The 12000-nt window shown below is 39.2% G+C and overlaps 1 protein-coding gene across 1 annotated transcript; it reads left to right on the forward strand.

Annotated features, from left to right (window-relative positions):
* The first annotated feature begins 3329 nt into the window (after positions 1 to 3329).
* Positions 3330 to 5526, forward strand: LOC149847119 (basic helix loop helix DNA-binding superfamily protein). Its single transcript, XM_089998303.1, has 2 exons — positions 3330 to 4995; positions 5030 to 5526. Exon 1 carries the CDS (start codon positions 3379 to 3381, stop codon positions 4894 to 4896), a length of 1518 nt encoding a protein of 505 aa, XP_089854429.1. The 5' UTR covers positions 3330 to 3378; the 3' UTR covers positions 4897 to 4995; positions 5030 to 5526.
* The last annotated feature ends 6474 nt before the right edge of the window (positions 5527 to 12000 follow it).

The following is a 12000-nucleotide window of genomic DNA, read 5'->3' on the forward strand; positions in this document are numbered from 1 at the left end:
CGCTTGTGGGGTGTTAATAATCATATTTGTTTATTTTCAGTTCACACGACGGATCTCGCTCGTGCCTCACAATCTGTGTCTTACATCACCTATACTCGTAGGCGCTCATAGCGACATAACCTCCCGAGATAGAGAAAAGTTGCATGAGGACTTTGGATGAATTAAATAAAGTAATTGAATCTTGAGATAAGAACAACTGATATTTTCATGCATGCGTACATATAGATGAATGTGATTGATGATGGCATGTCCTTTACTTGTATTAATTAGCTAACTATGCTAGTTAACTGCACACAATATTGTTTACATCTTATGTTTTCTCTTTCCTTTAGTTTAGTTGTTCTTTGCATATGTTGCTTAGAATTAATTTCTCGCAATTACAAATGTTATTATTGCTTTCATTGAAATAAACTACTTATCTTGTGATGTTCTACTTTATTTGTTCTACACTGTCTATTTTTTCACCTACCAGTTTGTTATAAAAACTGACCCATTTTATAGGCAGGTGACAAGTAGGACTTTACTGACGGTCGATGGTGCGATGCAACATGGCTTGAGATCACCCTCTTTCTGCTGGCATTCTGGCTATTCTCTATAAGTAAGATTGATTTGTAAGCTAACGTGCCCATAATTGTCAACTTGTTTTTCTCTCTAAAAGAAAATTGCTTCCGCTTACGATTTGAAATATCAAAATCATAAACTTTGAAAGGTTTTCTCTAAATGTTTTCAAAATCATAAGTTGAAATTTTGGGACGTTACAAGTTAGGCATTGCATGTATCATTTAAGAAAGAAAATGTAATTAAAGATAAGGATATATGCACGCATTAAAGGGCTTCTGCATATGGCAAGTCATGCATATTAACTACTCATTCATTTTATTTCTTGAATGTATGAATTGATGCTCTCTTGTTAAATTTATAAATTTTGAACATGTAGGATTAGTTGTGTAATTGTTTAGTTAATTCCAAAGGCTAAACCATAAATTTCTATTGAAATTCTTTCTTTGAATTCCTGTCTTACAAGTTTAACATATTTCACTCTACTGAGACGTTTTTTGTTTAACCCTATATGGTTTAATATTTTTCAGGTAATGAGGAATAACTTACATGCGAAGGCGAAAGGTTGCAACGAAAAACGAGTCTACATTTTCTTTGTATTTACAAGATTTTCAGGTTCTGATTTATTATTTGATTTTTATGGCAATGGATAATTTAATTAATATTTTGCATAATTGTAGACATTGATTTATTTTATGAAAGATAAAATCTATTTATTTTAAGTTTCTACAATCATATGGTTATGCAGGAATAAGAAAAATTGCATGCCAACTTTTAGACCCTATGAGTTTTTTCGCTGCTATTTGTTAAAGATTTTTAAAAGCATTTAAAAAAAAATTGCCATTTTTGGGTTATAAAAATTGGGGTGTTACACCTACAACCCACCAAAATTACTTGAATTACCCTTGAAACTTGTCGAGGGTGTTTCAAAGTTATTGAATTTGATGGAATAAAAGTCCAAGTTCATCGAATTTTTGCTGCAAATCTATTCCCGGTCTCAAAAATGAGATTTGCAGCCATAAATGTCCAACTTTATTTTAGGTAGGAAAACTCTAAAAAATTAAGGGTTTTATATTAACCTTCATGCCCGCCTCCATCCCTGTTTTATGTTCAAACAGGGCAAGGCGGGGAGGGGCAGCGAATCTATTTTCGGTCTCAAAAATGGGGTTTACATACCGCAAATGTCCGAATTTATTTTAGGTAGAAAAACTCTCAAAAATTAGGGTTTTCGCATTAACCTCCATGCCCGCCTCCATCCCTATTTCATGTCCAAACGGGGTGAGGCGGGGAGGGGCTCCATTTCTCCTTGGTCCACTGCCATCCCTAAAGGCACTTTAGTCAATTTACTAACGGGAATCGTGAATGGGATGGGGCGGGGGTAGGGGAAAGTGTAAGTTCATCCCCACATGGGTTTTTATTTTAACCTTTATATTCACCTCCATCCCCATTTCATGTCCTCCACCTCCAATCTAAATAGGGTGAGGCGAGGAGGGGCCTGTTTTCCCCTAATCTATTGCCATCCCTATTCACCGTATAGGTCCTCACCCCTTGGAAAAATAGTGCCCAATTTGTGAAAGACCATACGTTGAAATAAGTCTTACCTTAAAATTCATATCGACGGATCGATTTCGAGAGAGTTGAATTGTCTGATCTAATTAATGTCATGTATTTAAAAAAGTTTTACTGCTATATTGGATCTTCTTTGAAAAGCTTTGCAAAAACGTCCCTCTCGTCTTTATACAAATATGTCTTTTAGGAAGATGGGCTAGAGATGAAACTGTGAAAACCCAAAATCTTGATGGAAATGTTATCTTAAGGAGAAAAGACTGGCAATGAAGCAGAGTTGTGCAAATCATCGCATCCTAACTGAGGATTGAAAAAATGAATTAAATTTTAGATTACTAAAATGCATTGCATATTAATTCTAAATTTATCATCTTTTAATGTCTAATTAAATATATAAGATTTACCGATTAGAAACTTTTAGATGAATTGTGTAAGAAGAGGGTTCGAGTATGGGTCAGTTTTAAGTATATAGTCGGGTTGGGTACGGGTTAGTTTGGATTCGGGTGTATAATGAGTTCGGGTACATAATCAGGTAGGGTTCAGGTCGATTTGGTTTTAAAATACGGAGAACCATTTGTATCATAATACATAATCAGGTCAGGTTTGTTTTGTTTTTATTTTTTTTTAAGGCAAGTTGGGGGTTAGGCAGACCCCACCAGTTATTGTTCAACGTACACAGCCACGTGGAACCTCCTTAGTGGGTTTGGGTGTATATTTTGGATCCGACCCAAATCCACGGGTTCATAAGTATTGGTTTGAGTCGAGTATAATAGGTTCGGAACATCGGGTAGGGTATAGTCGTCCCAGTTACACGCCTGTGTATAGCATTCTTTTTTAATCAATATACTGGTGGCGGTCCGCATGACCCCAGCTGGCCCATCGAAAAAAAATATATAGCGTTAATGGCGTGATAAAAACCCGTTATTCCAAACAGATGATATTCTGGGAACATCTCGTTTTTTTTGCTGTATATCGCCGATATCTGTTACAATATAAAGATTCGAACTCGAGAAGAGATGAGATGTACCTGATTCTCTCTCTCTCTCTCTCTCGTATAGAGCTATAATGCTACTAGCTATTCAAAGACGCATGCAGAGTTCAATCACCAAGAATGAAAGCACAATAATTTCTTTGTTGCATAGATGCTCAAGATTGATAGAATTGAAACAAATACATGCAACCATCATCAAAAGCGATCTCCACAATGATTGTCTTATTGTAAACCAACTTCTTGGTGCTTGTTCTTCATTCGGGATGATGAATTATGCTGTTTTGATCTTCACCCATATGCTAAAACCCAACGCTTATATATGGAATGTGATTATCAGGGGGTTCGTATGTTGCTCTTTGCCTGTTGAAGCTACTGTGTTCTATACATATATGTTGAAGTCAAGCGTTCTGCCGACGAGTTTCACTTTTTCTTCGGTGATCAAGGCGTGTACCCAATTGCCATCGTTAAGATTGGGAGAGGAGATCCATGGGCATGTTTTCAAGGGTGGTTTTGATTCGGAGGTATTTGTCCAGACTGCGTTGATTGATTTGTACTCGAATTTAGGAAAGACCGACGATGCACGCAACGTGTTTGATGAAATGCCCCTTAGAGACGTGGTTGCTTGGACTGCTATGGTTGCAGGCCATGTCAGGTCTGGAGACGTGGAATCAGCCAGGAAACTCTTTGATGTGATGCCGGATAAGAGCACGGTTTCGTGGAACACCATGATTGCTGCCTATGCTAGGTTGGGCGATGTGCATGCTGCAACAACCTTGTTTGATACAATGGTTAATAAGGATTTGGTTTCTTGGACAACCATGATTTCCTGCTATGCTCAGAACAGGTGTTTCAAGGAGGCAGTGGTGGTGTTTGAAAGGATGCAGATGGCTGGTGTCATTCCTGATGAAGTCACATTGTCAACTGCGATATCGGCTTGCGCACATCTGGGATCTCTTGAAATAGGGAAGAGGATACACTTTTACATAGCTCAACAGAAACAAATTTATGTAGATGCGTATGTGGGGTCCGCGTTAATCGACATGTATGCAAAGTGTGGGAACATTGAGAGGTCTTTATTGGTTTTTTTCAAATTACGTGATAAGAATCTTTTTTGTTGGAATTCTATGATTGAGGGCCTTGCTATGCATGGTTATGGTATTGAAGCAATAGCTTTGTTTAGAAGAATGGAGATGGAGAAGAAGGTGATGCCAAATGGAGTTACCTTTGTTGGTGTTCTTGGTGCTTGTACTCATGCAGGATTGGTGGATGTGGGTCGCGATTTTTTCTCAAGTATGACTCACAACTATGCAATCTCACCAGAAATTGAGCACTACGGTTGCATGGTTGATCTTCTCAGTCGTGCTGGTTTTTTAGACGATGCAATGACTTTGATAAATGGCATGAAAATGAAACCGAATTCAGTGATTTGGGGAGCTCTGTTGGGTGGATGTAGGATTCATGGGAATGTGGAGCTTGGTGAAGTTGCAGTCAAGAACCTGCTCATGTTAGAGCCTAGCAATAGCGGATACTACGTACTGTTGGCTAATTTGTATGCAAAGGCCAAGAGATGGGTTGATGTAGCAAAGGTCAGGGTGATGATGAAAGGGAGAGGAGTTCAGAAGAACCCTGGCTGCAGTTCAATTGAGGTGGATGGAGTGGTTCATGAATTTGTTGCTTGTGATGATATGCATCCTAAGTGTGGTGAGATCTATGAGTTGTTGGATGAATTGGTATTGCAACTGAGAGACGCTGGGTATGCACCTGAACTTGGTTTGACGTGATACGTTGAGGAAGAGGGTGCTTATTCTTTCGATTTCTCTAGCAGGGAGAAATTGCTTTTTGAAAGGTGTAATTTTAGAATCACAAACTCTGCAAGAAAGGTGCAATTTTAGAATCACAAACTCTGCAAGAAAGGTGCTCCAGGTTCAAGAATTCATATTTATGCTTGTGCAGTAGCCTGACATTGACTCACCTTATGGTGCAGTGTTTATAACATTGCAGTAAAAAACTGTTAATGGACTTGAAACAAGAGAACACAGGCTAACATCACTCGAATTGGTTTTAACTAGTTTGGTATTGGAGGTGTAGCATTTAGAAATGAGCTATATTGGCCAGAGAAACGTGACGCATGATTATTGAAATAGAATTTCAAGTGTTCTGCTTTGGGAATTCAAGAACAAATTGATCCATAAACGAATTAGTGCATCAGCTAGTCCACTTGGAGAAGGCTTGCTGCTCACATGTTATACACTATGGCTGAATGTAACATGGTAATTATACATTTTTTATTAGGAGCGCCCGGAAACAGGGAACCTTAACTATCAAAGAGATGTGCATTATTTCATTGTGAACAAGTTGGAACGACAGTCAGCGTACCATATTTTTTCTGAGACACTCTATGTACTTTACAAAAGCTATTATAATCTTCTCCCTCCACATTTTACTTAATTCCTTGTATTGAATGTGAAGAGAAGAAATGGTTGAAGTGGTGAATATCATCATGATCTAAATCTTGGCATGCGAGCTGGACTTTGATACAGTCAGATGTCCTATTGCATCCGGTGCCTCCGATCCAGATTCAACTGCTCTTCAAAAATATTCTGATGATAGAATACATGGAAACAGATTACTCATCCTACCATCCACGTCTGCGATCTCCATTTTTGAGACAAGAATTTGGCAAGTTCTAGTGCCAAGGTTGGTTGAGGCGTTTGTTGCTGGAGTTATTACACATTCAGCTGTTTAAGGCACTTTTTTTCTTTAACATTGTTTCTAGTGGTCCTCATTAATGCAAAGGGCTGATGGTCATGGGAATGGAACCCTGACCATAGTGGCCAAGGCCCCTTCCACTGCACCAAACCCCTTGGAGCTAGACAAAACATACTTCAACAACAACAACAACAACTACGCCTTCATCCCAAAACAATTGGGGTCAGCGATATGAACCAAAAAAGAAATTCATTTTGGGTCTTCCACATGAATCCTTTTCCTCCAATCATTTCTATCCAACGCCATGTCCTCGGTGAGGTTCAAAGCATTCATATCCTTTCCTATCATCTCCATCCAAGTCTTCCTAGGCCTACCCCGACCTCTTTTAACTAATATATTTTCCCATTTCTCCAACCTTCTAACTGGAGCATCATTAGGCCTTCGCCGAATATGTCCAAACCACCATAAACGATTCTCTCGCATCTTATTTTCAATGGGTGCAACACCTACCTTCTTACGTATCTCTTCGTTCCGAATCTTATCTTTTATTGTATTTCCACACATCCATCTAAGCATCCGCATCTCAGCTACACTCATTTTTTGAATATGATGTCTCTTGGCAGCCCAACATTCCGTACCATATAGTAAAGCGGGTCTAATAGTCGTCCTATAAAACTTTCCCTTCAACCGCAATGGCATTCTACGATCGCACAACACTCCAGTAGCACTTTTCCATTTCATCCACCCAACCTTTATCCTATGATTTACATCTCCATCAATTTCTCCATACTTTTGAATGATGGATCCCAAATATTTGAAATAATCATTCACCGGTATATCTTGCTCACCAAGCTTCACTACACTCCCATCACTACTTCGTTGCTTACTAAACCGACATTCCATATATTCAGTCTTACTCTTACTCAACTTAAAACCTCTAGCTTCCAATGTCTGTCTCCATAATTCTAACTTAGCATTAACCCCAGCTCTAGACTCATCAATCAAAACAATATCATCAGCAAACAACATACACCACGGTACATTTTCTTGAATTGATCTCGTAAGCTCATCCATCACTATCGCAAATAAGAAAGGGCTTAAAGCAGATCCTTGATGTAACCCAACCGTTATCGGAAAATTGGTTGTCACCCCTCCACAAGTGCGGACATTGGTTACTACTCCTTCATACATATCTTTAATTATACTAATGTACTTGAGAGAAACACCTTTCTTCATCATTGTCCACCAGAGAACGTCCCTAGGTACTCTATCGTATGCCTTCTCTAAATCAATAAAAACCATATGCAAATCTTTGTTCCTCTCTCTATATCTTTCAATAAGTTGTCTAAGAAGATGTATAGCTTCCATAGTTGATCTTCCAGGCATAAAACCAAATTGATTCTCCGATACCATGACAACATTCCTCAACCTAGACTCAATCACCCTCTCCCAAAGTTTCATAGTATGACTCATGAGTTTTATACCACGATAGTTTGTGCAATCTTGTATATCACCCTTATTCTTATATAAAGGCACCAAAGTACTCTTCCTCCACTCATTAGGCATCTTATTTGTTCGTCAAATCAAGTTAAAAAGATTTGTCAACCATTCTAAACCTTTCTCTCCCAAGCATTTCCAAGCCTCGATAGGTATACCATCTGGGCCAACTGCCCTTCTTGATTTCATTTTCTTCAAAGCCTCTGCAATTTCTTTCTTTTGAATCTTGCGCATGAAGTCACGATTTATCTCATGAAAAGGAATGGAGAAGTCTCCAAGATCTTGAGCATGACTATCATTAAATAGCTTATCAAAATAATCTTTCCATATCTCCTTAATCTCCTCATCTTTGACTAAAACCCTTTGCGTTTCATCTTTGATACATCTAACCATACCAAAATCCTTCGATTTCCTATCTCTTATCTTTGCAAGCCTATAAATATCCTTCTCGCCTTCTTTGGTATCCAACTTGTCATAAACCTCCTTATATACCTTAGCCCTCGCGTTTCGAACAACTTTTTTAGCTTCTTTCTTTGCTATCATATACTTCTCCAAATTCTCATTATCACGACTCTTACTTAGATTTCTATAACACTCTCTTTTAACCTTAATAGCTAATTTGACATCCTCGTTCCACCATGATGTATCCTTACCTAGTGGTGCACCGCCTTTAGACTCACCCAATACCTCCTTAGCTACTTTTCTCATACCACCCGCTATCTTATTCCACATTGATTCTGAATCCTCCTCGAGACACCAATCAACTTCCTTAACTACCTGCTCTACAAACATTCCTTGTTTAGCTCCTTTCAGTGCCCACCACTTAATTCTAGGATCTATCCTATGTCTATCCCTTTTGCGGCATTGTCTAATTCTAAGATCTAAAATTAAGACTCTATGTTGTGTAGCTACACTTTCTCCTGGTATAACCTTACAATCGATGCAACAACCCCTATCTCTCTTTCTAAGTAGGAAAAAATCTATCTGACTCGTATTAACCCCACTTTTAAATGTTACTAGGTGAGACTCTCTCTTCCTAAACCAAGTGTTTGCTAAGATCATATCATAGGACAAACAAAAATCTAAAATCCTTTCTCCACTTTCATTTCTTTCTCCTATACCATAGCCTCCATGGATATTCTCAAATCCATCCCTACTAATGCCTACATGTCCATTAAGGTCACCGCCGATGAAAAGCTTTTCTCCATAAGATGTCTCTTGTACTACTCCATCTAAATCTTCCCAAAATTGATGCTTAATGGAATCATCTAAACCTACTTGAGGTGCATAAACACTAATAATATTAATAATATCCGTACCTAATACTAATTTAATAAGTAAAATTCTATCACCCTTCCTACGGACCTCAACTACATTATCTATAAACTGACGACTCATAACAATCCCTACTCCATTCCTATTCCTATTTATTCCTGTATACCAAATCTTATATCCCCAAGGTTCTATCACTTTAGCTTTCTCACCTACCCATTTGGTCTCTTGAAGACATAAAATATCAATCTTTCTCCTACACATAACATCTACTAACTCTACCAACTTACCAGTTAAAGACCCTATGTTCCAAGTGGCTAACCTAATTTTATGGTCTTGGACTAACTTCTTTACCCCCACCCGTCCAACAAAGTGAGGGAACCCTTGCCTATTTGACACCACACCCGGGCGCCGGTGTGACGCGTCGCTTCTGGGCGACGACCTAGCAACCCTTGCACATTTATCACTGCCTCTGGGCCTAGAGAGTACAGCGCGTCGCTCAGTAGGGAACGCCCCAACGAAATTCTCATATTGGTTCATTTTCATAGGATATGACAAAGTTTTTATGCTGGCTGTCACAGGCCTACCGCAACCCTCCTCCTTTATCCGGGCTTGGGACCGGCAGTGTATAACTACACAGGCGGAGTTAGACAAAACATACTTAAAAAGATAAAATCCACCATTGATATGCAAAATGTTTTTTTGGATGACAACACCACTCTCAGTAATGCCCACCAGTGACCAACTTCAAGTGTTCAGTTTTAACACATTCATAATGCCCAACATTATTGATCCTATTTACACAAATGGAAGATCATATTGATAGACGACATAGGAGTGCGGCCCGATGAAAGGGTAACGTAGGCTCCGTTTGGGAGCCTGTTGTCGGAGGAGTTGGGATGTAATCAGAGACAATTATATGACATGACACTGAATATGGGTAATTGGCTTACATTTGAAAGGAGTTGTACTGAATATGGGTAATTGGCTTACATTTGGAAGGAGTTGGAGGGAGTTAAGATTTTCGGTTGGGAATTAGTGGACTCCAACTCCTCCAAAATACCCATTTGAACTCCTCTTAACAAGAAGAGGTATTTAGGATTTAGGTGGGTTCCTAAATTTCTGATGGTTCAAAATTTTTACCCCATTTACCTTAGTAAATCATATATTGACCTATTTTACCTCAATAAATAATAAAATTTTACCTCAATATCTTATATTTTTATGTTATATATACATAATATATATATACATAATATATAAATCACTACTCTCTGATCTGATTTCTACACAAGGCAGTGTTAGGAAACGCTCAAGCAAGAAAATGAAGAAGCAAAAACAATCAAACCACAAAGAAGAGAGATATATAGATTTACGTAAAAAAACCTCTCTTCAAACTAAAAAGAGCAAAAAAAACCACGACCACTTAGAGAGAAATCTTATTACTCTTTTCAACAGTTACAAGAGAGAAAAAAACAAAGAATTTATAAGGCAAGGGTGACAACCCTAAACCTAAACAAGTCGAGTCTAAGAAAAATTTGTTCCGGGGGGCATTGCCCCCTAGAGACCGCCTACCAAGGGCGCCTCCCCAAGACCCCTGCCCGCTGACCATGCAGCGGGACCCTCACAAAAAAAAAACCCGAACCTCTCCTCCTGTAAGAGAAAAAAACTATGAATCTGGCACAACTCATAAGGTAGGAATGAGAAGGAGAATATGTGTTTTAACACAAGCTAAAAACAAAAGCAAAACATGCAAATCTATTAACTAGGAGCCAGAGGATATTTTTGCTTAATACATATCTATTTTACAGGACATTTATGTCAAAATATATTATTTTATTATAAAGACATTTTGAGCAACATTGGCATATGAATTATCGCCCAAGATATTCTTTCATGCACACCAGAAGACGCCAATTTGTGTTCATGGGAGAACAGAACACCCTCTCCGAAATTTGCTTCTATTGAGAATGGCAATTTCAAAGTCAGATCAAGGCACAAACTCCAATGGAACCGATACACAAATGCATGCAAAAGCGCAGCGTTCCATCGTGTGTGTGGTCCGCAACCCCTTCAAAAACGTCTCTCGTCCAACAACATTCTGCCGAAAGACTAGGAAGGCGGATCCATAAGGGCACTCGTTTAGATGGTTTTAACTTAAGCTCCATCCCTGGTGGCCATTGGTGCGCTACCAAGGTTTTTCCAGCCACGCGACATGGGCCTCCATGAATAACGTTAATTCATCTCTTCCATACAGCGGAAAAAAATAAAAAATAAACCCTCAGCAAAGAAATCTTCATAGGCGATGCCCATTTCCGCATATAACGAAGTTCTTGAAAGACATATTGGTATTCAATATGCTTTCGACTGTCTCCACCAGAAAAACCGGCAAGAAGGGTCCATTTGAAAGGCGCCATCATTTCATCATGGCGCTCTGTCAAGATTTCCAAGCGTAGATTATCACCTTGCTTCACCATAGTCGCCTTGAGAGACTTCTCTGCATTCTCAGCACCTTCGACAATACTGGCTCATGGGTAGGAAGCACCAGGGATATGAGAAGCGAGAGCGGTTCCAGGGAGCGGGTATACGCCGGCAAGCTGTAACATTTTTGACAATGGGAAAAATGGGGAGAAACCCCTCCCCGTTTTGCCCTCAGAATAAAAAAAAGGAGAGAAAGAGAACGTTCTCTCTATCTAGATTGATTCGGCTACCTGGAACTGGTATTCCTGCAGCAACCTCCCCATTTTCACTCTTCCTTGGACCTGAGATACTCTCCTCATTTTTTAGAATGGAAAAAAAATGAGAACGTTTGATTCAGCTCAACCGGCCAGATTGGTTCCACGCTGGCCGGTATTCCGGCAACAACTTTGAGAATGAAAAAAAAATGAGATAACGTTGATTCAGCACAACCTGCCGGACTGGTTTCTGTCGGCCGGTATTCCGGCAACAACCTCGAGAGAGAATGTTCGCTTTCTTGTTTTTTTATTGTGAAAGGGCCAAATGAAGAAGTTTTCTCCCTACTTTTTCATTTAAAAAATATTACACGTGGCGAGCTGGTATATGCCATGGCATATATCCCTCCGGAGGTGGTCGCTGATACCGGAGGAAGGGGATACGGGGGGGTTGCTCTCACTCTCCATGAATCGACGACATCCTGGAAATGAGCATGAAAAAGTGCTGTTTTTTAATTTCCTGCGAAGTACTCGGCACAGGTTTCATCTTTAACAAATCGGCATGAAAAAAGTAAAACAAAAGTTCCGATAAACCGACACCTTGAAAGGATTGGCAGCGAGGTAATTAATTGAAAAGGTACAATAATTTATGGAAAAATTAAGAGCAAAAATCCAACGTGGCAACAAATGAGGAAGCTAATTTTTTCGGGAAACCATGGAACAACGCCCAATCTT

Source organism: Nuphar pumila, chromosome 2, assembly GCF_984573655.1.
Source record: "Nuphar pumila chromosome 2, dmNupPumi1.hap1.1, whole genome shotgun sequence".
Classification (NCBI taxonomy): Eukaryota; Viridiplantae; Streptophyta; class Magnoliopsida; order Nymphaeales; family Nymphaeaceae; genus Nuphar; species Nuphar pumila.

Bases quoted from the DNA above. Each gene is read 5' to 3' on its own strand.
- LOC149847119 (XM_089998303.1), top strand. From the start codon at position 3,379: ATGATGAATTATGCTGTTTTGATCTTCACCCATATGCTAAAACCCAAC.